Raw genomic sequence first — 25,880 nt, 5'->3', positions numbered from 1 at the left:
AGCTATCTCTGTTTCCAAGTCAGAGTGGCTGTGACTTCCTACAGGAGACCCTCACAAGACTGGGCCCATTCAGAGTCCTCGTGCACAGCGACAAGGGTTGGCATGGTCTCCTCCTGAGATGGGAGATCTGTCTGTTACCTGCTGCCTGTGAGTTCCCATTCTCTTGAAACTGCTTAGCCATGCTCCCAAGAGCAAAGTAACCCCACTTAAACCCATCGGTCCCCCCAGTTAGACTTGGGGAGACTCTCTCTCTCTCTCTCTCTCTCTCTCTCTCTCTCTCTCTTTCTCTCTCTCTGGTTTATCATGGTCTCTATCTGTGAATAGAAATAGACTCCTCAAAAAGGTCTTGCAACATTGTTTCAGTTACAATTGGTAGAGATCCCTTTAGAAGAGGCCTGCACCAATTAGATCTCATTTATCCTTTTTTTTTCTTTTCTTTTTTTCGGAGCTGGGGACCAAACCCAGGGCCTAGCAAGCGCTCTACCACTGAGCTAAATCCCCAACCCCCTCGATTATCCTTTTAACAATCCCTTAAAGACAGACACCCTGATCAAACCCAATTTACAGACTGGCAAACTGAGACACAGAAAAAGGAAGCATGTTTGAACTTACACAAATAGGAAACAGCAGAACTGGAATTCAAGCCATGGTGGTCTGCCCTGGGATGTGTAGCCCACCATGGCCCCCATCCCACCCTGGCTCTCTGGGCCACTTACGGCTTGAGGTCCTGGTCAATGAGGATGTCATAGCCGTACAGCTCAAAGCAGTGCTTATCACTGATGATCACCTTCTGCACACTCTGCAGGCTCTTGATGAAGATGTTGTCCATGTCACTGAAGAGTGTCTCCACCGCCTTGGGACCATGCTTGGAGGCCAGGTACTGCCTGAATCGCTGAAGAGTCCACTTGCAGCCCTGAGGCCCGGGCAGTTAGGTTGGGAAGAGGGGCCCAGTTCACTGGAGCCCACCTGATGGTTCTTGAACAAACCCACGCACTGGGTCCCTCAAGCCTGGTGGGAGGGCTCCACCTGAGCCCTGGGATTAGGAAGTTTGGGTAAGCCCTTCGCTCTGGGGTGAATATCTACATAGCTAAGAAGACAGACAGGCTATGTCTCTGGCCCATACAGGCGGCTTCTCCTGGTGGCCTGCACTGGTAGCCTCTTAGGGTGGAAAGGAACAGTAAGTTTCTGTTCCTAGGATGATGTGAGATGAACCAGGGGAGGGAGGAGATAAGAGTGAGGACTCATCCGTGCTCCCTGGCTCGGCCCTTAACTCTGAGAAGTCTGAGAACTCTATAGTTGTACTGACTTTCAGGCTCTCATGGTGACTGATGATAAATCAGTAGGTAGGTATGACAGACAGACAGACAGACAGACAGACAGACAGACAGATAGATAGAGATTTACAGGTAGATTGATGATTGGTAGGCAGAATATCTGTTTAATATACCAGCTGATAGATTGGTTGATCAGTAAGAGACACCTAGGATATAAAGATAGATCACATCCTGTTTACGAGGTACATTAATTTGATTGTCAAATATTGAGGTTCATGCCAAGTGGCTCCCCACTGTAGCTTTGCCTTAGCTCTGCAGATGGGTGACCCCTTCCTCTCTGGTAAGTGATGGTCTATCTTGGGTTCCATGTTGCTTTGCTTGTCCCTCCCCACTTGGCCCAGGAGGAGGGCAGGTGCCTGGCTTCCTCACCTTTTTTGGGTGGTAGTCAGGTGATGTCTTCTGCACAGCAACATTGGTGAGGTGAACATCTGGCAGAGGTTGGTGGTCAAGGGCCAGTGTGGACAGAGAGGGGCAGACATAGCTCCTGCTGCCCCAAGGACTGAACTGAGACCCTGGCTTGGGAGTTGACCAGGAAAGCAAAAAACAAAACAAATGAAACAAAACCCAGCCAGTGTTCACACACATGGGCTTTGCAGTCACGTGGGCCTGGGTGCGAGTTCTGGGTACATCTCAGGGGCTGTGGATTCCTGGACAATCCGGTGACCTCTCTGAGCCTGTTTACCAGCTGTGCTGGCTAGTCTGTGTCACCCTGAAGCAAGCTAAGAGTTACCTGCAAGGAGGGAGACTCAACTGAGGAAATGTCTCCACAAGATCCAGCTGTTGGGCATTTTCCTAGTGATCAAGGGGGGCGGGCCTAGCCTATTGTGGGTGCCATCTCTGGGCCGGTGGTCCTGGGTTCTATAAAGAGCAGGCTGAGCAAGCCCTGGAGAGCAAGTCAGTAAGCCGCATCCCTCCATGGCCTCTGCATCAGCTCCAGCCTCCCGGTGCCAGTCCTGTGTGAGTTCCTGTCCTGACGTCCTTTGGTGACGGAGCACAGCGTGGAACTGTAAGCCAAAGAAGCCCTTTCTCCATTTTGGTCATGGTGTTTCATCACAGCACCAGAAACCTAAGGCGCCAGCCTGTTGGCTGGGAGCACACAATGGCTCCCTGGGATATTTGAGGGATTAGATGGAGTGCCCTTTGAGTGTCCCACAAGACACTGCTCCAGCGCCATCTCATTCGCTCCTGAATAATGCCCTTGTCACGGGCGGGTGAGACTTTCAAGGCTCAGAAAGGACAGGCACAGACATTCAGATCCCCTTCCTCAGCACCCCTCCCCCGGGACTATGCATCCCCAAATCAAATGAGATGACCTAACACCACCCCAAGACCTAATATATTTGCAGGTGGGGAGGGGACAGTGCCTAGTCCCTTGCCTGAGTCTAAGTCAGCACATTTCTGTCTATCCCCAGCATGGTAGGGCTTGGCGGTTCCAGCCTCTAGAAGATGGGAGACCTTGTTCATATGAATTTCTTTTTTTTTTTTTTTTCAGAGCTGGGGACCGAACCCAGGGCCTTGCGCTTGCTAGACAAGCGCTCTACCACTGAGCTAAATCCCCAACCCCATTTTCTTTCACCCTTATCTGAGAGGTTTGTTTTGGAAGAGTGAACACACGGCCAACCACTGAACAGGAAAAGGGCTCTTCCGTTCGCGCTCAATGATTTCCAAAAAGATTTCAAGGTAATTCTCAGAGAAAGGGGCATCCTACCCACACACAGGGCAGGAGCACCCGGGCAACCAGGTGGGAAACTGCCCGGACCACCTAACAGGATGCACAGACCAGCCCCTTCCTCACACCACACACAAACTCAACTTCAAACGCACTGCAGAGTTCTCAGGCAAGAGGCAAAACTAAAAATTCTTAAAAGAGCATTCAGGGATAAGTCATTGTCACTTCAGAGTCACAATAGCTATGACAGCAAAGCACAAACAACAGAAGAAGAAATAGATACATTGGATTTTATCATAATCTTCTGTGCTGTAGCAATTGTACAAAATTTTATTATTATTATTATTGTTACTATTATAAGTGTGTGTGTGTGTGTGTGTGTGCGCGCGCGCGCGCGTCTCACACCTTTACCTGGTGAGCTGCTGCCTCAGGCCATTTTGTTATTTTTGTTAGAGTGTATTAGCTGCGGAGATGAACGGTAAGGTAGGAGCGCTACCTTCAAATCGTTTTCCTCCCCCAATTCCAGATCCTCTGTGTTTCCAAAGTTAATAAGTTAATGGCTGACAGTGGCCTTTCAAACTGCTTCCTAAACAAAACAAGCTTTTAAAGAGTGGAAATCGGTGACAACAATTAATAAAAAAAAGCAGCCTGAATTTGGGAAAGAGCAGGGGGTAGGGCTGTGTGGGAGGATTCAGAGGAAGGGAAGCAGGAAATGTCATAGTTATATTATAAGCTCAAAAATAAAGGATAAATAAATCCTAGGGAGATAGTATATTTTAACATACCTAGCAATAAATGTAAAATTCATTCTCTCTTTGGGGGGAAAAAGTGGAAATGGGATTGTTAGCACATCAATCTCCTTTAGACTCCTTCCTGTCAGGGCGTCTGACACCTCAGCACATCTGTGTGCTCAGCTGCGTGTCCTGTTTGTGTCTGTATGTGTATATATGCTCGAATTGCTGCATTTATTGTATATTACATATACCAAAGTTAAGGTCATTGCATTTCTTGTTTCGTGATGGAAGAAATTATTATTTTAATGTTGGTACCTTGAAGGTGGGGGCAATAGCTCAGTCATGAACTTCTCGCTCCCTTAGTTTGATGCCCAAAAGCCATAGGGAAAAAAAAACCTGGGAATGGCCAGTCATGGTGGCACATAGGTTTAATCCCAGTACTCAGGCTGGTAAATCTCTGTGAGTTCAGGGCCAGCCTTGTCTACAAATTGAGTATTAGGCCATCCAGGGCTACATGATGAGACCCTACCTCAAAAAAACCAACCAACTCTGGACAGTAGCATGTGCTTGTAGTTCCAGCCGGCCAGCCTAGCAGAGCAAGGGAGCTCCCAGCCGGGGCAGACCCTGACATGCAGGGGTCCTCTGTAGTCTGTTCTGTATATTTGAATTTTAAGAAATTGAAAACCATTTAAAAGGGTGGAAAGTGCGGTGCAGTCTCTTGGTGTGAATATTTAGTGAGTGGACCCTCGTCGGGTTCCTGGGAAGGGCTCATCTTGTTCAGTATGTCCTCAGGATACCCAGGGCTGGGCCAGCACTCTGAAGCGACATTTGCTGCAGGGTCACTCTAGCCGACTGCTTTCTGTGTCTTTGTATGTGTTACTTAATTTTACTGAAAATGAGGCAGCAGAACAAACAAACTAAGCTAAGTCGATGGCAAGCATGTGGCAAATGCTTGTTAGAGCTGCAGGATAAAATTAACATGGGAGTGACAGAGTCTGAGAAACAAGGAAAATAGCTGGTGGTGCTGTTGTGTGCAAGAGGGCCACACCCAGTCACAGGGGCAGGCAATGAAAGTGTTTTACTTCAGGCACACCCTTAAACTGAAAGATGGCATCGTGGCAGAGAGAGGAGGCTGGCCCAAAGCAGGGTTAGAATGTCTGCTCAGAGTGTGGTCCCCCTATACCCCATCCCCCATCCCATGCAGTCCTGTCAGTTTCTATCATTCAGAGATGTCTTTGCATGAGTAAAGAAAACATAGACACGGTTTGGCCCAAATGAGAGCATACCCTTTGCTGTATTTGCAGTATTCTTTTTTCCTTAGAGATTGTTTTCCATCAGTATCTAAAGCAAGGTTCAGCCTTCCACTTAACAGTTGCATAGTATTCCATGCATAAACGCACCTCCTGTCTTGTTTCCTAGGTTTTTCGCCCCACCAAGGATATGCCATATGCAGTCTTTAAGCCTGTTCCTTCCCATGTTGTGTGCACGCACACCAATGGGGCTTGCTGGTTCAGAGGGTGTGTGTGTCCGGCTTTTGGCAGCTACTCATCAGCAGAGGGCTAGCCTACTCTACACTCCTGCCATCCACACACACAGCATCTTTCTCCCGTAGCTTTGCCTGGACGGTGTGGTATCTGAGCTTTGGCTTCTGCCAAGAAGGAACTGAGTGGACGAGGGAGCTGAGCCCTGGGAAGATGCGGAAGAAGGATGCAGAGGTTCTGCAGAGCTCAACCTGTCTGCTCCTATGAACGTGGGTAAACCCCATCACTGGGCACTCATGAAGACCACCATCCAGCGGGGACATTTGAGGGATGCTATCCTGAGCAGATCCATTTCCTGAGGGCCTGGGAACCCCCAGAGAGAAAGGACTAGGCTGGTTCTGGGTAGGGGACCTGGCAAGTATCCTTCTGGTGGTGAAGTTTGGGGCAGGCTGGCTAGAGGAGGGGACTGAGGACCAAAAGGAGTCCCACTGGGAGGATACAGTGGTCGTCGATGCTATTCAATGTGAATCTGGTGTTGGAGAAGCGGGCGAAGCCATCACGGTACAGCCACGCCCGCAGAGGGATGTACTGTTGGGGGTGAGGGAGAGAAAAGGGAAATGAAGCTCAGAATCTTTCCCTGGTACCAATTTTCTCACTGTCTTACCTCTGCCCAGGAGGCCCTGCCTTCTCTCAACAGTGGCCTCATTCCCTATACTCCCATCCTGCGGCTCCACCCTTTCCTTTCCTAGAGATGCAAAAGAAGCAAAGCGATGGGTCTACTACTATACATGACACCCAGGCCAGGACCTCAAGGTCCTGAGGGATGGGGTGAGCCTGAGACAGTGTGGAACGGAGTGTACACCAGGAAGGTTTGAACACATGCTGACTGAGTGAATGAATGAATGAATGAATGAATGAATGAATGAATGAATGATAAATGGGTGAGGAGATGCAACAGCCTGTGGAGTTAGATGGATTTGAATCCCATTTTGGCTATCTACCTGCTGTGTAACCTTGGGCAAGTCATTTAACCTCTCTGCATCTGTTTTTGCTTTTACTTTTTTGAGGCAGGGTCTCCCTATGTAACAGGCATGGAGCTCACTATGGAGACCAAGCTGGCCTTAAGTTTGAGGTCCTCCTACTTCAGCCTCCCGAGCACTCTGGGTTAACCTCTGTGCATCCATTCTCATCTGTAAAACATGGCTAATAACTTGACAGAGGACCTCACTAGGCTGTTACAATGGAGTGAGTGAGTGGGGCTGAGAGCTGGGGCTTGGTGCTCAGTAGATGTTTGCTAGGGTTACCTAAAGGACGGGATGAGAGATGGGAGGAATGCAGCTGCAGACATGGGCAGCTAGGATGTAACACTAGGGACATGCCTCTCAACAGCCTTATCCCTCCATGTCCCTGGGCTCCCAGCAGGCCCCCACCCCCCAGAGGCTCACCGACATCACTAGCACGTAGACACGCAGGTCAAACTTGCGGCCTGCAGGAAAGAACTGGTTAGTGTAAAGGTTATTGACTGGCTGTCAGACCTAGGCTAGGTTTCAGATCATATCAGGAGAAGGTCAGACAGACAGGGATCTTCCTGTTTGAGGTTCCAAACACAGCTACACAGGGCACAGGGAGATGATTGGGTGGCGCAGTATTGGGGCAAAGCTGGAGGCTGAGTGGCCAAGGAAGGCCCTATGGGAAGTGGAGACTGATTGACAGACACATAGACAGGTGTAGGCTTAGCCCAGGCTGGCTAGACCCAGATGGGGAAAGACTGTGGGTCCAGGGGAGGAGGATGAAAGGAAATCAAGGCAGGTGGCAGGGTCCAGGCCTTGTGCAGACAAGGACAGTAATGTAGACAGGGCCAAGTCACCAAGCAGTCTTTGGGGTTTGTTCTCCAAACTATAAGAAGCCACTGGCAGGAGTCAATGCCCCTCACGGAGCACCAGTGAGGCCATTACAGCCATCCAGGTGGGGAGACAGCGGCAGCTAGGAATGGGACAGGGAAAGGAGGTGGCCAGACAGACAGCTTTAGAACTGATTTGAGCTTGGTGACGATCAACAGGACTGGGGCTGGAGAGACGGCTCAGTGGTTAAGAGAGTGTAATGCTCTCCCATGTGAGCTGAGTTCAGGTGACTCACACCCCCTTTAACTCCATCTCCAGGAGATCAGATGCCTCTTGCCTCTGCAGGCACCTGCTCATACTCAGGCACAGACACAGGCACCTACACATAATTAAAATAATAAACAAAAATAAAAGAGAATAAAAGAACAGTGACCAGAGAGCACCAGATACTCCTAGACACTTCCCAGACTCTGGCTTAGCAACCTGGGGGAGGAGACGCCATGGCTCAAGTGGAGAAGATGGAGGGTAAGCCAGACTCAGGAGCAGTCCCAAATCTGAGGCACACTGGTATGGAATTGCTAGGAGAGTCCCAAGAGACATAGCTGGGGACACAGAGCTGGAATCGATGGGGGAGGGAAAAAGAGGAGAGACCCAGAGGCTGCTCCCACAAAGGTCATGGCTAGGGGACAAGGGACATTTGGAGGAGACAAGTGTCATTAGCTCAGCTGCAGTGAGACTTACGTGGCTTGCTTCTGCTCCCTCATATGGAGCACAAACTCTTAGAATGGAGCCCAGGACAGTGGCTGGCACCAAGGGGGCTCTCTGTAAATGTCTCATTGGATGAAAGCATGCATGAATGAACTGGCTTCCCAAGAAGAATTTTCCAGAGCCCAGTGGAAGTAAGAAGATCAGGGTAAGCTGGAGGATTGCAGACTCGCAGTGAGGAGGGAGGAGAGTACAGGACAAGTCTCTGTTTCATTACAGGCCTGATGACAGGCCCGGTCTTTGCCATGTTGCCTAACTGTGCAGAGGGAAGGGGACAGACACAGCCATCTCACCTCCTATCAAGTAGGGGTTTTCCACATAACGCTGAGCCACATAGTTCTCCACTGGGATATCATCTTTCTGGTCATCAGAGCTCCTTGTGTCCTGGGTGTGACAATAGCAAACAACAACACACAGCAAGTGACCCGTGTCCTCCCTGGGGCATCTGACTGGATCCTTAGGTAAGATCCTTAGGTAAGTCTCTAAGGTAAGAACTAACGCCATTCCTATTTTACACTTGCACACCTGAAGCACAGAGAGGTGAGATGCCTTGTCTGAAGTCACACAGCTGGCCAGAGGTTCAGCAGGGGTGTGGGGCCATATGTAATTCAAACCCAGAGCCTAGGTGTGATGGTTTGTACATGCTCTGCCCAGGGAGTGGCACTATGTGGAGGTGCGGCCTTGTTGGAGTAGGTGTCACTGTGGGTGTGAGCTTTAAGACCTTCCCCTTTGCTGCCTGGAAGCCAATATTCTGCTAGCAGCCTTCAGATAAAGATGTAGAACTCACATCTCCTCCTGCACCAGGCCTGCCTGGATGCTGCCATGCTCCTGCCCTTATGAATCTCTGAACATGTGAGCCAGCCCCAATTAAATGTTGTCCTTACAAGACTTGACTTGGTCATGGTGTCTGTTCACAGCAGTAAGCCCTAACTAAGACACTAAGTTACGCTTTAGACCTGTGCCGCCTCAAAAGGCACATGTGGGCACTGACATTCACACTCATATCGATACTACATGCTGTGACATGAACGAAACCTGAAGCCAATGGCTGCATGAAATAAGCCAGCAACAAGAGGATCCACCTCTCGGAGTCACCACCATAGTCCAGTGCCTTGCAGCTGAAAGCAGGATTGCGGAGGTCGGTATGGAATGCCCAGAGTTCTGATTTGAAGTGGTGCAAACACAGTGGCCACGGGTTCCCAACAAGTGACAATATGAATGCTCCTAGTACCTCAGTACTGAGACGGTCAAAGTGGGACTCTCTAAAGAGAGTAACTGAGGAAGACACCTAGTCTATGCCCCCCACATACATGCAAATGATTAAAACCCTAAATGCTGTGTCCTGTACAGTTTGGCGGGAGGTGGAGATAACGGGGAGGGTATTGCACTGATAGGCTGGCAGTCTGCTGAGCCACGCCCTCTTGTGCCTTCCATTCTCAGAGGAAATGAAATTCCAAAAGTTTAGATCTTTGGTGAGTTTAGGGGCAGTTCACTTGCCCTCCAATATGCAAGGCTCTAGATTCTGTCACTATCACAGGGCAAGGTGGAGAGAGAGGAGAGGGAGGGAGGGAGGGAGGGAGGGAAGGAGGGGCGATCAATTCTCTTTGTGAGTCCAGTGCTTCACCTGGGAAGAGAAATCGCTCCTGTCCAGGCTGTAGAAGTTCTAGCGCACGGCTGCCCAGAGAACACCAGAGCAGGGCTGTCTCTCCCCTCCTACCCAGCAGTTCAGGCAACACTCACAGGCACAGCCCTTCCTGTTACCCTTGACCCCACCTCAGTGACTTCATGAAGAGCCAAAACCAAACCCCAGAGTCCCGTACACTCTGGACTCACAGCTGCACAGCAGTAAGTGCTTGGACTAGGGGCTTCCAGCCATCAGGGCAGAGCCCTCTCCTGCTGAGCCGCGGCACCCACCTGGGCAGCCAGGCCTCTCCTTCCTGGAGCCCTCCTCACTTCTACTCACATGGCTGCCTGAAGGGTTCACATTGGCTCGAGTAGCCTGGGTCTCCACACTGGTGACTTTCTTCCCCGCAGTGCCCTGCCAGTAGGTGTAAGAGATACATTGGGATGTGCATAAGGGGAGAGGCATTTAGTAAGCATTTGCTTGTCTCCCCTGGGAGTTGACTCCTCCTGCTCCCCACACCCACACGGCTGTCCCTGCCAGGGTTCAGAAGGTCTCCTCTATCTTTCAGAGCACAGCTGTTAATTGGACCCTGCTCATCAGCACAGGGGATCCTCGGGCAGACGCTAAGAAGGGCGAGGTGAGGTCAGGATTTGAACCTAGAGCTGGCACTCTTGTGGAACACCTTGACAGGTCGCACTGTGAGTTCGGGAGGAAGGAAGGTATAGCCTCCTCCTGGAGGGTGAGGCTTGTGAGGGAAAAAGGTGGCCTCACCTTCCTCCAGTCCATGATGTCTTTCAGTCTCCGGAAGAGAAATATGCCCTTCCCCTGAGATCGGGCGACCTGGTGATGGGGTGGGGGTAGGAAAAAGGCAGAGTTCAGCTCAAGGTCCCTCCCTGGGCCCATGCTGAGGGTCTTACCCAGATCATCTCTGTGTCCATGTCCCTGTGGGACCCAATCTCTGCCCAGAAGAATGGCCATTCAACCCCCACGGGGCTGGAGGAGGAAATCGAGCTGGGCTTTGCTACGGAGATATACATTTGCATGAATAATGCAGAAGGACAGACAATTAAGAAACCATCTCGGCCAGTCCTGGAACATATCATCCAATGCTTTTTTTGGAAATCAATTTGCCTTCCTAATTAGGTTTTGCTTCGGCTAATACTGGAATCAGTCTGCCTTTACTGCACCCTGCCATGGGTAATTCATGCCCTCCCCCGAGGCAAGGGGGTTGGGGGAATCTTTAATAGCCTGGGGTGTTTCTGTCTTCTAAGGTGTTCACCTGCCTGGCCTTGTACAGAAACACTGTCAGCATGCTCACCACCCTCCCCACAGCCCACAGTCCATTGGGACTGCAGGATAGTGAAGCAATCATCCAAAGGTATATTGGTGCGTGTGTGTGTGTGTGTGTGTGTGTGTGTGTGTGTGTGTGTGTTGCTGAGGATCAAACTCAGGACCTTGATTTTGCTAAGCAAGCACTCCTTGGCAGAGCTACAGATCATCCCCAGGGTCTATGCTGTATCTGTCACTTAGAAGTCACAATTCCCAGAGGAACCTATACAGAGCTAAAACCTGCTGGCTGGCCTGGCTTCTGTGGCCTCTGAGACCAACTCTGGCTTCCTGCGCCAGTTCAGTCCTTTAGTTATCTGAGCTACTGAGCACTCCCCACTCCCCTAAGGCATCTTTCCTCTGGCACTCCTCAGGTGAGCGCAGCGCCTCCTTCCCTCTGTTCTCTGAGCAGTGTGGCCCACAGACGACAGAAGGCCTGGCAGCAGGTGGCTTGCTCAGCTCTGGGCAGAGCAGGAAACAGAGCAAAGCAAATCCTTCCTTTCTCCCTCTTTGTTTAGTCCGGGACCCCAGTTCATGGGAAGCTGCCATCTCCCATCCATGGTGGGCCTTCTCTAGTCAACTAAACCTCTCAGGAAACACCCTCTGAGACACCCTAAGGATGCACCTCATTAATTTTGTAGGTGTTTAGTAATCCAGTCAAGCTAACAATGTGTTATCACACATCTAAGTGTTGCCAACTTGATATATAAACACATTACTTGAAACCACAACATTCTGCCCCTGGCCCACAGGGTCATGGCCTTCCCAATGTGAAATGCATGAATTCTAACTTCAACCCTGAGCCCAACACCCAAAATTTCTATACTATTCAAAAGTCTTAAATGCTTTCCAGGCATGGTGGCTCACATTGATAAACTCCGGCCCACAGGAGGCAGAGGCAGGTGAATCTCTATGAGTTTAAGGCTATCCTGATATACATAGTAAGTTCCAGAATACACAAAGCTACATAGAGACAGACACTCCCTGTCTCAATAAAACAGAACAAAAGGTCCTAAATCAGAGCCACTCAAAGGGCTCACATCTCTAATGCCAGTATCCAGTGAGCAGAGACAGGCTGAGCTCTGTGAGCTTAAGTCCAGTCTGGTCTATAGAGTGAGAACCTTTCTTAAAAAACAGACAAACAAAAGTCCTTAGTCCAACGTCTCTTCTGAGACTCAAGGCAATTTACTATGAGCACCTGTACACTAAAAACACAAGTTACATACTTCTAACACACAATGGCATAGAAAAATCATATTATCATTTCAAAAGGAAGAATAGGGTATAGCAAGGAAAGTCCACTGTGAGACTGAAACACAGCAGGGAAGATTCCCATCCTGCCCCTCAGGGCAGCACGTGGAGCTCATGACAGGATCCCACAGGCTCCAACAGCCTTGGGCCACCCCATCCTTCCAGCTCTGCTCCCTGCAGCACAGTCTTTCTCTCCGCACAGCTCCACTCCACACTTGTGGCTCTCTCTGACAGATGTGCTATGGCCACAGCATCTCCAGTGCACTGGGGTCTCCATTACAACTTGGGCTTCCCCTTCACACCTTCACCCATGGCTTCTTGGGGCTTTCCGCAGGTGATCCTACTCTGCCACACACTCACTGATTTACACGACCTTCTGGAACCCAGATGAAAGCCTCCGTGACGCCTTCTCACCTTTCGTGGCTGCAAAACCGTGTACTTAGATACTGCTGCTAAGTTCTGCTGCCAGCTTCGGTAGAGTCTGGTGCTGGGATTGAACCCATGGCCTTGGACACACTAGGCAAGTGCCCTACCCACAGAGCCACATTGGAAGCCATTATAACTTTGGTTTTATACCAGTGTGTCCACTCTGAGTCCTTATTCCCTAACCATCCCTGCTCTGCCCCCAGTGATGCCATTCATTATGTGACATTCAGTGGTGTGATTTGAATATGCTTGGCCCAGGGAGTGGCACTACTAGGAGGTGTGACCTTGGTGGAGGAAGTGTGTCATTGTGGGCGTGGATGTGGACTTTACGACCCTCCTCCTAGCTGCCTGGAAGCCAGTCTTCCCCTAGCAGCCTTCAGATGAAGATGTAGAACTCTCAGCTCCTCCGGCTCCATGCCTAGACACTGCCATGCTTCTGCCGTGATGACAATGGACTAAACCTCTGAACCTGGAAGCCAGCCCCAATTAATGTTGTCCTTATAAGACTTGCCTTAGCCGCGGGTCTCTTCACAGCAACACAAGCCCTAAGACAACTGGTGTCATTTGTGAGGCCTTGAGGTTGATAGACGGTCTCCCACAGAGCCTCTCCCACTTCATCCCACCCAGAAGACAGGGGCTGATCAACTCCTCCTGGGGCTCTACCCTTGGCTGAGGTCTCCTCATGGTCGCGCCTTGCTAATTCACCACGTGCTTGACTCCGGCATTGGCCTTCAGGACGCCAAGGGGTCTGCTGCAGAGACTTCTGAGAGAGTGTGTCTTCTTCAAGAGTGATAAAGGACATGGCATTCGTTTATCTGGTGGCAGGTGGGGAGAGGTGAGGTAAAAGTGGAGCTGCTGCAGCCATGATGTGAGCAGGAGGAGCCCGCCTGCTGGGTGTGACACCCAATAAACCATCCTTGGCTTGACTGTTCTTATTAAAGAAAGTCACCTGGGGCTTAGAAACTTCAAGGAGAAGACTTCTTCATATTTTAGTTCTATTAATATCTAAGCAGATTTGTGCATTTCTTTCTATGATGCGTGCGGGTGGCCCATCTTGGGAATATTAGTCATGTCTGTGACTTTACCATCAGAAGAAATCACAGCCTCTTTATAGGACAATTGTTGCATAGATGTCAGAAGAGTATTCGTGTATCTTACGATTCTCAAATCACCACAGGGATGGAGTCTGCTGTTAGGCCCTTTAGCATGTTATGAGGAGGAGAGAGGATGCTTAATAGTGTGCGAGCTGCACCATGGAGAGCATGTGGGTCTGCCCAGTAGGAGAGTAAGCCACTGGGTGTAACAGCCCTAACTCTCACCCACCCCCAGCCACATTTTCCCCCTCCCTTCTCTCTCTCCCCCTCTCTCTCCCCCCCCCTCCCTCCCTGCCTCCCTCCTTTCCCTGCCTCCCTCCCTCCAGGTCTTTCAGCTCCACCTGCTTCTCCTGCTCATTCTCTCCAACAGTCATATTTAGTCTTTCTTGATATGCGTTTCCTGGGGGGCCTGGAGTAACTGTTTTAATAACTGTTTTTCGACATAGCTGCTTTCTTTTGTAATTAAATATACTTTATGCTTTGAAAACCCCCATTCTTTATTGTGTCTTGTTTTTGACTTCATGAGACAGTCTTGCTATGTAGCCTTGGCTAGTCACTGATAGACCAGGCCGGCGTCCAACATGCAACAATTCTCCTCCTCTGCTGCTTGAGTGCTAGGACTACACACATGTGCCATTATCCCTGGCTGAAAGCCACTGTCCTGTCATTCTGGCTTCATGATGTTGTTCCTTCTGTCATAGTTCTCTCTGGCTTCATGATGTTGTTCAGATTTCATATGTCAATCATATCTGGGAAGTGGCTTTAAATAAAGCACTGTTCTGTGTCCAGTTGGTGCATTTCTCCACATGCGCATGGACAGACAGGAGTCCCACGCTCTTGCTTAGGTCCCTGGAGATGGTTTTATGATCTTTACTGCCCAAGCAGGCCAGCTCTCAGGATTCAGTGACAAGCCCCCTTGTATTTCCTGTCCTAGCAGGGGAGCCGGAGAGGAAGGACAGATGGGAGAAACGTTGGTGTGGTGTGTGATTTCTTTTCCAGTAGACTGGACTTAAATTGTTTGGTTTTTGTTTTAGTTTTTGTGGGACTGACAGTTGAAGCTGGGACCTCAGGCAGCAAGCTAGGCAAGCATTTACCACTGAGCTATGCCCTCAGCTCTTAGACTGGACTTCCTATGGTCAAACCCAAAGGCCCATTTCTTAGCTTTTAGTTGATCCTTTTTAATACTATTATTATTCGTGTGTGCACATTTACATGTGTTGGGGGCACACACAAGTGTGTGGTTCCTGTACCTGTTATGTTCACATGTTGTAGGAGACAGAGGACAACCTCAGATGTCATTCCTCAGGAACTACCTGCCTTGTTTATTCATTTTGAGATAGGGTCTCTCAGTGTCGCTCTGGCTGGCCTAGAACTATTCAGACCAGACTGGCTTTAAACTCACAGCAGCCCACCTGGGATCAAAGATGCAGGTCACTGCACCCAGCATGTCCACTTTACTATTTAAGACAGGAGCTTTCATTGGTACCTGGGGCTTGGTTCTTTAGCCAGTCTGGGCTGGCCAGCCAGTGAGCCCTAGGGACGCTCCCATCTCTAACTCCTTGGTATTATTGGCACAGGCCACCACATCTGGTTTTATCTTGGGTGCTAACAATAAAAGTCAAACCCTCACTCTGTAGCCAAGGATGACTTTGAATTCCTGATCCTCCTGTCTCTACCTCCCAAGTGTGCTGCTGTGCCTAGTGGACAAAGGCCTGTTCTTATCCCTAGAGAGGAAAGCTGAGAGATAGATGGTCTTAAGGCCCTGAGAGTCTACAGAACAGTGCTGGGATGGGGGTGCAGCATCGCCAAAGCCCCCTTGTATTTTCTGTGCCTAAGGAAGAGGGTAAGAGTTGGGTAACAGGGCACAGCCTTCTGCAGGCAACTGAGGAGTGAGGCTGAGGAGCAGGCTTGGGATTGGCTTATGCAGGTGTAGCCATGGCACAGGTGCCTGGAGGGGGATGGACTTAGGTAAGGCAGTACTGGAAAACACACTGGTCCACCATGTCCCCCAGGAGGGTGGCTCCCGGGCTCCTGGTTCTTTCCCAGAGTCCTGAACAGGCTGGTGAGGCAATCTGGTGGCAGCAGAGAGAGGAGACTGAGCAGAGAGCTACAGGCAGCCCCAGCTGCATCAAGTGACACTGTCTGCTAATTGGGAACCAGCAATTGCACATTAAGCCGCTTCCTCTCCCAGCCCACTGCTTTTGTTAGTGGTGATACCATGACAGCTGTGATTAAGAGGCGGAACCTTGGCTCTGTGGGTAGTGTTCTGTGTGTGTGTGTGTGTGTGTGTGTGTGTGTGTGTGTGTGTGTGTGTGTCCCACAGCTGAGGCATGCTGTCTAGGAAATGCAAGAATGAGAGCAGGTGCCTGGGCTTTATTTTTTTCTGAGATAAGGTCTCACTCTATGGCCCAAGCTATCCTGGAACTCACTGTGTAGCTTAGGCTGGCCTTAAACTTGGAACATTTCTCCTGCCTTGGCCTCTTAAGTGCCTGGATTCTAATTCTTTCTCTGCCACCCGTGAGCTCTGTGACCTCGAGCTAAGGCCCACCTGCTTCATCTGTAAGCTGGGACAGTACTGACCCAGGTCCGTCATGGGACTCAGTTTCCCTGAGGCTGAGCTTGTTGAATACAAAACATGCAGGTTAGGCTTGGAGTTCAGTGCTCAACAGCAAGCCATTTCTCTTTTAATTTCTAAGAGTTCAGGAAGCATCTTCCCTTCACACTGCCCCAGGAAGCTCTGGTCAGTTTCACAAACCTGTGAGGCTGGGTGTAATGCTGGACACCCTTAATCCTAGCACTCAGGAAGCAGAAGCAAATGGATTGCTCTGAGTTTGAGGCCAGCCTGGTCTACAGAGTGAGTTCCAAGACAGCTATAGAGAGAGCTACAAGACAGGAATACATAGAGAGATTTTGTCTCAAAAATCAAGACAAAATAAGCAGACCTGAGTGTGCGCATGCCTTACCCAGGAACGTGTGCAAAGGCAGAGTCACTGGGCAGATCGGGTGGGCCTGAGCAGTCTGGTCTAATTCATGTGGGGATATCCTAAGGCAGGAACTGGAGAGATGGCTCAACAGTTAAGAGCGCTGGCTTCTCTTCCCGATGACCCAGGTTCAATTCCCAGCACCCACAGGGCAGCTCCCAACTGTCTGTAACTCCAGTTCCAGGGGATCGATGCCTTCTTCTGGCCTCTATGGGCAATGCACACAAGTGGTGCAGAAACACACATGTAGGCAAAGCATGCACACACAAAATCAAAATAAATCTAAAATATTTCTTTAAAAATAAAAGGTTGAAAAACAATTAGCTCCCAAACCCCATGCATCTTGGAGCTCTGCAGGAGAACCTGAAACAGGACTCCCCGGGGTCCAGTTGCGGAGCCCTGAGGGTCCTGTGAGCGTGCTTTCCTGAAGTGCCCACAGACTTGCTTCTTTTTCATGAAACCTCCAAGAGACACAAGGCATTCGGTTTTGACACGGGGCCCTCCTGGGACACCACACCTCAGTCCTGCCCCTCCTTGCAGAGGCACTCACAGGTTTCATGATCCAGGTGATGCCGGGGTTCTTACGGAACTCCTCCACAAACAGATGATACTCGCAGGGCATCTCAAAGGTTTTGGGGAAGAAGTCACACTTGGCTGCCTCCGTCTTTCCTGCCTCCCGCTCCAGCTGCTTCCGGAATCGCTTTAGGTTCTTGACCATGTAGTTTTTCCTGGTGAGCTAGGCAGCGGGGAGGGCAGACGGTAACCCCCTGCTCCTGCCTTGCCCACCTCTAGTTAGAAAACATGTTTCATTACACTTACTTATGTAAGAGGGGCTAAAATAAGAGAAAGGGGACATAGTGACCCCCTTTCTGAGCTTTTGTCCTCAGCAGTGAGTTGTCCCCCCTACACCACAGAGGGAGAAGAGTGTTGGGGGCCCAGTCTGACCCTACTCAACCCTATTCATAGTAACTTCTCTACTCAAGCACCAAGCCCTATTTCAACCATTTCTGTGTCTGTGGACCTAAAGGGCAATCTAATCCCCACAACAGAAAGGACACATGCACACCTTAAAACCAATAGAAGCTAGGCATAGTGGCCCATACCTTTAATCCCAGAGGCAGGCAGATCTCTGCGAGTTTGAGGCCAGCTTGGTCTACATAGTGAATTCTAGGACAGCCAGGGCTACAGAGAAAGACTCTGTCTCAAAAAACAAAACAAACAAAAGACCAATGGAAAAGTAGGAGAATTACTAAGATGGGAAGACCTAAACACTAGAAAAGCCCCTGACCCCCTTAGAGTCAGCAATACCCAGCTCTGGGCCCTTCTCTGTCTAGAGAGCTCTAACACTTGCTGCTAAGCCTTTCCAGTACTGTGGTTATTTAATCGATAGAGCCCACTAGTATCAAAGGTCAGAGGGCAACTTCTGGGTGTCGGTCTCTCCTTCCACTATGTGGGTCTTGGGTGTCAAACTCAGATCCTCAGGCTTGGACACAAAAGCCTTTATCTGCTGTGCCATCTTGCTGGTCCTCCTGCCCACCTCTTGGTACCAGTGTCTACTCTCAGACCCTCAGAGTAGCAGGAACAATCCGAAGGGCTCCAACAGATAGTCCCATGGCCCAGACCCATCTCACTTCACAGACCGGGAGGCTCACCTCATAGTGGTTCCTAAAGTGGCTGATTCGCACGTGTTCATCCATGTAGGTGTGGTCAAAGTTCTCACGCAGCCAGCTGACGTCACACCAATAGAAATCCCATTCACCTTCACTGCAGTGAGGGAGAGACAAGGGTCAGATCTGAGGACGGGGTGCTGCTGGGGTCTCACAGCACACAGCCATCTGACAGCACACAACCATCTGACCGTGAGTGGAGGGAGAATGCTGGCCACAGTGGCTAGCTTCCCTGAGGCACCAGCAGATGCTGCCGCCCTAGCCCAGAGTGCCTTCTGGTACTTCTCAACAGTGGTCATGCCTGCTCCAGTCTCAGCCACTTCCTGAGGTGCAGGGTGCACTGCTTAAACATTTCAGCAGCCCCTCAATCGGTACTCACTGCTACCTCTGCAGGCTGCATTGTATGGTAGAGCACAGAATCCACCCTCTCTGCCCCTGCCTTGCTACTTTAATTTGGAGTTTCATTGTCCCCTTAAAGCTGGAGTGTTGACAGCTTGGTCACCAGCCTGTGGCAATACTGGGAGATGGTGGAGTCTTTAAAGATGGAGCCCAGAAGAAGGTTGTTATTCATCGAGAGGCGTGAGCTGGAATGGGATATGGGTCTGACCCTTAGCTCCTCCCTGGCTTTTGGCTTCTGGTTTTGCCTCATGGCTACCATGAGATCCCAGCATGCTTTCAGCCTCACTATAGGTCTAAGAGGAAAGGGCCAACTGATCATGGGCCACGGCCTCCCCAACCCAATAAGCCTTTGGTTTTTTGTTTTGTTTTGTTTTGTTTTCCCAAAACATGATCTCACTATATAGCCCTGGCTGACCTTGAACTTGCAGAGACCCACTTGCCTTCACCCCATTTAGTGCTGGGATCAAAGGTGTGTGCCACTGCTGCTGACATTCTTTCCAGTTTTTAAATTAGTTTATCTTAGAAGACATTTTGCCAAAACAATGGAAACTCAACTAAATACCCTCCCATCCCCCACCCCCACCCCCACCCCAGCACCATCCCTGCTCCTGCTCTTTCTGTTGTTATTGTGGCCAAGTACTGAGTTTTGAAAAACACCTTGAGGGATCTGAAGTCAAAACAAACTGTAATAAGGAGGCAGCTTCCTGAAGTGATGAATAAACCAGGCCTGACTTGGACCAAGTCAGGAAGAACGCCATAGTCTACTGTACTTCCCAACTGTCCCTTTCACCCCAGTGACTGGAGGCTACAAGGATGGGGAGAAGCTATGAGAACCTTCTGTGGTAGATGGCACAAGTGAGTTCTTAGTGTGTGAGCAAAAAATAGCAAAAAATGGCTGCTCACACGCACTGACTTTCTCATGGATGCTTCCTGGCCGAGGCGCTGGCATCACAGGGTCACGCCACTCTGCTGTGGCTACGGAAAATCCTGACCTGCCTACAGGAGCTGCTGGCTTAATGTCCAGAGAGCTAAGCTCTGAGACTTCTATAAAGCAAGAGGAACAATGGCCAGCGAGGTCTGCTGGGTATTAGAAGTTTCCCAAACTAAGGGTTTAGATTGTTTCTCCGCTCCTCTCAGCTGTTGGATGGGCATCTCTCCTGGATGCCAACCGTGCACAGGAGCCTGGCCTCCGGTGTGAGGTGTGGGGCTTGAGGAATCCCTCTGTCCTTTGCAGAGGACATTGTGTGGGAATGTCTCTGAGCATGTGGACCCTGTTTTTCCACCAAGCTCCAAATGACTTTTTCAAAATTTAATAGCCACATCCCTGGACAATTCCAAATAAATCACACTGGGAAGGGTATAATGGCCTGTGGGATGGACTGTCAGGAATCACTGTCTCTGTTGGTCAAGAAAGCAGAAAGGGATCTGCTTAGGAGAGGAGGGCCAACAAGATGGAGGATCAAACCAAGGAATAAGGAAATGACAAAGTGGCCAGTGTGCTTGAGGGGCGGTGGTGCACGAGGGGCAGCAGTAAACTCGGAGCAGTGATACATGACAAAGTGCCCCGTGTGTACTCGGGGCAGCAGTACACATGGAAACTTGCTATTTTGGATGCTAGTTCAAAAAAATATAAATAAAAAATTTCCACTTCCAAATTGTATTCTGAGTTTCTTTTTAAACAGGATGTTTCTGTAAAGATTTGCGTATGACCTACATCACAGAAAATATGTCATTAATCACCAAAATAAGAAAAACCACAATGATATCCACGGTGGTTTGAATGTGCTTGGCCCAGGGAGTGACACTATTAGGAGGTGTGGCCTTTTTAGAGGAAGTGTCACTGTGGGGTTGGGCTTTGAGACCCTCCTTCTAGCTACGTGGGTGCCAGTCTTCTCCTGGCTGCAGTCAGATGAAGATGTAGAACTCTCAGCTCCTCCTGTACCATTCCTGTCTGGACACTGCCATGCTCCCACCTTGATGATAATGGACTGAACCTCTGAACCTGTGAGCCAGCCCCAATTAAATGTTGTCCTTATTAGAGTTGCCTTGGTCGTGGTGTCTGTTCACAACAGTAAAACCCTAAGACAGTACCTGGATGTCAATTTTTTTTAATGGATAATAATGAACATTGAGAAGGATATGGAAATACTAGGATTGCATATGCTGCTGCTGGAAACAGAAAATGGAGAAGCCACTTCAGAGGATTCTAATATTTCCTCAAGAATTTATATGCAAGACCCAACAATTCTACTTGTAGGTGTTTCTCCCAGGAGAAATAAAAACATATCTACTCAAACTTGTACATGGGTCTTGTTCACAAGCTTTATTTATAACAGTCCTAGAGTGGAAACAATCCAAATACCCATCGGCTAATGAATAGATAAGGAGAATGTGGTACATCCACGAAGTGGAATATTATTCAACCAGAAAAATGGGGGATGGTGAGTTAATGGCCTGATGGCTGTGTAGAATGTATGAGGTCCTGGGTTCCACCTCCAGCAGTGGAATGGGGCACAAGGTACTGATACAAATGAAGACATGCTCAACACGGCTGCACCTTTGGAACAAGTAGAAGACTAGACGAACTGGGCAAGCTGGCTCATACCTACAAATGCCGGCACTCAGGAGGACTGCTACAAGTTTGAGGCTAGTCTGGGCTACATAGTGACTATCAGGCTAGTGTGCCACAATGGGTTTACACAGGGCTACTAGCAAGACTCTGACTCAGGAAGGAGGAGAGGAGAGGGACAAAGAGAAGAAAGGAGGTAGGGATGGAAGGAAGGAGGGAGGGAGGAAGGGAAGGTGAAAAGGAGGAAAGAGAGGGAGAAAAAGGCAGGAAGGGAAGAAGACAGAGAAAAGGCACATTGTCCAGCCCCATTTCTATGAGGTTGAGTAGAACAAACTGAGGGAAAGAACAGTGGGAAAGACTCCAAAGGGTTATCCTCATCTACATAGTGAGGCTGAAGACAAACTGGTGGTGAGAGAAAAAGAAAGATGTGAAATTGGGTCTCATTGCTGTTGCTGTCGTTTTGAGACAGGGTCTCACTAACCAGACCAGGCTGGTCTTAAACTCGCAGAGCCCAGCTAGAATTGTATTGTTTGAAAAGGGTTTATCTTCTGGTAGGTGAAATTACTTTTCAATAAGAAAGGGAGCAATAAAGGAGGGGCTGGCAAAAGGTGACCGGTAGACCTTTCTCTGTGGACTGTCACTGCTGTGGTTGCCCTGGGCTTGGAGAAGGGCAGATGTTCTAGAACTGTCTGCTGAGGGTGTGTTCACTAGAAGATAGCAGTGTGTTTCAGAAACACGAGGATATGAACGGGCAGTGACCAGCACTTCACTCCTAGCATTCCCCGGGATCTGAGTATTGACTGAGTGACTGAGGGATGTGTGAAGGCTGTCTCCGGGGTGCCAGTGAGAGGCAGTTTGTGGGGAGTGAGATGACGAAACACGTGGCCAGATGTTGCCCTCACTCCAGTAAGCTTGATTGACAACAAGGAGAGAGGTACTGTGAACTGTGTTTCAGAGCAAAGCAGTCATGAGGTCGGGAAGGACCCTTTGAGTGACCCTCAGCTGAGGTCTGGGGGGTGAAGAGGGTGGCAGGGTCAGGGGCAGCGGGAGGGGGTTGGAGCAGGTCCCTGGGGACATGCCCTGGTTCAAGGGCATGAAGGAAGCCATAGAGGTGGCTGAGATGCCAGAGTCGAAGATGAGAAAAGAGCTAAGACCCAACAGAACAAAGGCTTGCAGAGCAGTCTGCACCAGATCTATCCCAGCCTGCAAGTTCACTCATGCACCCGCCATCTTCACATTCATTCCATGTGGCCACTCTTTAATTATGGAGGACGGTATTAAATGACTAAGCCAGGTAAAAGGTCCTTCTACTTCCCATTCTCATCCTTGAAGTATCCTGATGACTGCCCGGGTCCCTAGGTGGCTCCTGCGCTCATACTGGCTTTCCCGGCAGGAGGCAGGGAACAGGATATGCTTGGCCATATCTGTTCTAAACTCTGACCTCAAAGCTCTCGATCAAGACCTAATTCTGTTTGAAAATACAAGTCCTCAAGGATGAGACTTTGGGTTCAGAGGGAATAAAGAGGTAGAGAGGCCCTGGCCTTTGAGCTTCTCCTGACTTGAAAACTCTTGTGACAGCCAGTCGAGGATCAGGCACTGAGGGTGACTCCCATAGTGTGAGCCTCAGATCCCCTGCTATCAAACTGAAGAACAGACTGGGAGAGGCAGAGAAGGACCCAAGACACAGGACAAGTGGAAACAGTATCTTTTTCTCTGCACCGCCCTCTAGCTTGTCCTCTAAGTCATCTCCCATTGCCTGCACCAGGGCCCAGGCTCCAGGGAAGGACGACCGTGAGATGACCAAGGCAAACAGGGCAGCTGCCACCATGAGCTTCACTAGCACTGAATGATAATGAGGGGACCAGTTAGATGTAGCCCACAGTCCATTTTCCTGCTGGACTGAAGCTCTGGGGTCTAGGGTGCTGGCTTGCTGCCTCCCTTGCTCATGGAAAGGTTGCTGAGAGTGGGAGGGGACGAGCCAATTCTGCAGGCAGGCACTAATCACACAGCCTGCTCCATGGCTTCCTATGCAGAGCACTCTCAAGATGGCATTCCCATTACTCGGTGCCCTGGCTTCCCATTACTGGGATGGGGGATCATAATGGCACTTGCCTGGAAGATTCGAGGTGGAAGATTTGTGGTGTGGCTAAGAGACAGTTTGGTGTTAAGTGCTTCAGGGTGCCTAGGTGGCTTAGTGACTGGGACACAATGAATTGCTTGTTGGATAACTTGGCATGGTTGGCTATTGGGCCCTATCCCTCAAGTCCATGCTCTTCCCAGAACCTCACCATGTTAGTGTGACTATTGCTAGGAGACCAGGCTGGCCTTGAACTCACTGAGATCTGCCTGCCTCGGACACCCAAGCACTGCACCACCACACCCAGCTAGAATTCCCTGAATTTAACTGGGAAATGTGTGGTGCAGTTTGTCCAGATTTCCTGGCAGTGAGGTGTGGAACATGGCTAAGTCCCACCAAAGACACTGTGGGGGGCAGGCTCACTTGCTTCACCTCACCTTGCCACCGCTATGTGAAGGCAACAGTGAAGTGTCGCCTCAGGTCACAAGGATGAGGCTTCACTCATGAGAAAGCAGGACAGAAAGACGGAAGGAAATGGAATCCCCATTGTGGGGGTTGGGGCAGAGGGCTCTACTGTCTCTGGATTTTCAGATCCAGAAATTTCCACCTGTCAAAGCCTCCTGTGGGTTTCTGTGACACACATCCAAGCCTCAGACCTCCGTAACTGCACCTAATGTCATGTGCCCATGTATTATTGTCTCTGTCACTGTCCCCAGAGCCGCTACCGCACAAGAGAAATGCAGGCCAAGTCAGTCAGGTCACTCTCTCTAGGCCACAGACTAATTAGTGGCAGGGGAAGAGCAGTCCTTGGCCTGGCTGGTCCCTGGTGAGCTCCAGCCAGCAGGAAAACATGCCTTGTTCTGCTGAGAATGAGAGACAATGAGTGGGCAGAAATCACCCAAAACCTGGATGGCATCCTACAGGCACGTCTGAAAGCTGTGTTAGTTTTCTCCTTGCTGTGCCCAAAATACTGGACAAGCAATGGAAAGAAGGAAGGAAGGAAGGAAGGAAGGAAGGAAGGAAGGAAGGACAGAAGGAAGGACAGAAGGAAGGGAGGAAGTCTTCTGACTTACAGTTGAAGGGGATGCAGCCCATCAGGCTGGCAGGAGCGTGTGGTAGTTGGTCAATTACCTCCACAGTCAGGACTGGATGCTGGTGCCCAGCTCTCTCCCCCCCCCCCTTCAAATTCAACCTGGGACACTCTCCGCCCCAGCCCATGACCTGGCATTGCCTACTGTGAAGATGGGTCTTCCTACCGTGAGTAGCCTAATATACAGACTCCCTCACAAACATACTGGTGGCTTGTCCCTACCGAATCTGTAATATGATTGACAATTAATATAACCTTCACACATGCTGTAGGGTCTCAAGCAATTGGCCAGCACCCGGAAAGGCATCACAATAGACTAGATGTTTGTAGGACACAAATGAAGTGAAGTGAATCCCCCATTCACTACCCCCTCAAAAAAAACAAAAACAAAAACAAAAACAAAAAAACACCTCACATCTGCTTTAGGGTGAATTCCAGCAGCTAGAAAGAGGAACTGAGAGAAAAACAAAATGAGACCAGGACCTGAGAGACAAAGAGAAGGGAGGAGCTGAGGAAGGGGAGGGGCTGAGCGGAGGGAGAGGGAGAAACTGAGCGGGGTGGTGGTGGGTGTGTGTCTTACTCTTTTACTTCTACCCATCCGGGCCTGTGGCGCAGTACGTCCATGAGCGTGTTCATAAGCGTGGTCTTGAATCGGATTAATGTTCTCTGCTCTCTGCAAGATAGGACAGCACAAATTATGCTCAGTGACTTTCCTAGGATGTCTTCCAGGATCGGGACAAAACAGAGGAAGAAAAGCCAGACTCCACATGCAGATGCCACAGCCAGATGTGCCCATTCTCAGAGCTTGGTACTGCCTGCCAGCACTTAGACTAGCCACACCCAGACTCTTAGCATCTGCAGGCAATGCAAAATAGCAAACTAAGCAGATACTCCATGCCTGAAATCCAGGAGGCTGAGGGAGGAAGAAGGCCCTGATTCAAGGCCACTGGATATCAGCCTAGACCACAAAGCGTCTAGTGTTGTCCTAAAACAGCAACAATAATATGGCTCAGTGAGTAAGAGCACTGGCTGCTCTTCTAGAGGACTAAGGTTTGACTCCCAGCACCCACATGGCAGCTTACAATCATCTTTAACTCCTGTTCCAAGGATTCCAGTGCCCTCTTCTGGCCTCTGTGGGTGCCAGGCATGCCCAGGGTGTAGAGACTTGCATGTAGACAGAACACCCGTGCACATACAATAAATGATAAAAACAATAAGCCAGGTGTGGCGGCCCACACCGGCCATCCTAGTACTCGGGAGGCAGGAGGGCCAGTCGAAGGTCACCTTTGGCTACGTAATTTGAGGCCAGCCTTAAATAAGATGATAAAGCAAGCATTTCTCCTGTCCCTACTATGTGCTAGGCAAGGTCTGGCTGCCTCACGTGTGCTGTGACTCAATTCTTATGTCACATGTAAGTGTTTGCAGATCCCCTTGCTGGGGAGACGGAACAGATGTACTTTTCCCTATTCCTTCTACTAATGCAACTAAAAAACCCAAAACATTGTGTAGAAAACAAACGTAAGAAGACTGAATGGTACCCAAGGAAGCTAGC

At 49.8% G+C, this 25,880-nt stretch overlaps 1 protein-coding gene across 7 annotated transcripts in view; it reads right to left on the bottom strand.

Annotated features, from left to right (window-relative positions):
• The window catches only part of Ttll9 (tubulin tyrosine ligase like 9), a 46,468-nt gene that overhangs the window by 6,069 nt on the left and 14,519 nt on the right, over positions 1-25,880 (bottom strand). For 4 of the 7 annotated variants that reach the window (XR_015682999.1, XM_087652290.1, NM_001014051.1 and 1 more), the window contains exons 3-12: positions 24,909-25,001; positions 18,179-18,290; positions 17,077-17,262; positions 10,220-10,288; positions 9,788-9,862; positions 8,118-8,208; positions 6,664-6,704; positions 5,719-5,806; positions 1,704-1,762; positions 717-913 (exon numbers count right to left, since the gene is read on the bottom strand). Coding sequence is in view for 6 of the 7 variants with exons in the window: in XM_087652290.1 (XP_087508416.1) it covers positions 717-913; positions 1,704-1,762; positions 5,719-5,806; positions 6,664-6,704; positions 8,118-8,208; positions 9,788-9,862; positions 10,220-10,288; positions 17,077-17,262; positions 18,179-18,290; positions 24,909-25,001 (1,011 nt within the window). In the remaining variant the exon portion in view is untranslated. The remainder of the gene's footprint in view (positions 1-716; positions 914-1,703; positions 1,763-5,718; positions 5,807-6,663; positions 6,705-8,117; positions 8,209-9,787; positions 9,863-10,219; positions 10,289-17,076; positions 17,263-18,178; positions 18,291-24,908; positions 25,002-25,880) is intronic. The other 3 variants (XM_087652292.1, XM_087652293.1, XM_087652294.1) reach the window with 1 other exon arrangement.

Source organism: Rattus norvegicus, chromosome 3 (assembly GCF_021556685.1).
Source record: "Rattus norvegicus strain SHRSP/BbbUtx chromosome 3, alternate assembly SHRSP_T2T, whole genome shotgun sequence".
Lineage (NCBI taxonomy): Eukaryota > Metazoa > Chordata > Mammalia > Rodentia > Muridae > Rattus > Rattus norvegicus.
Note: the sequence above shows the minus strand (reverse complement) of the source record. Positions and strands in the feature narration are given on the sequence as shown.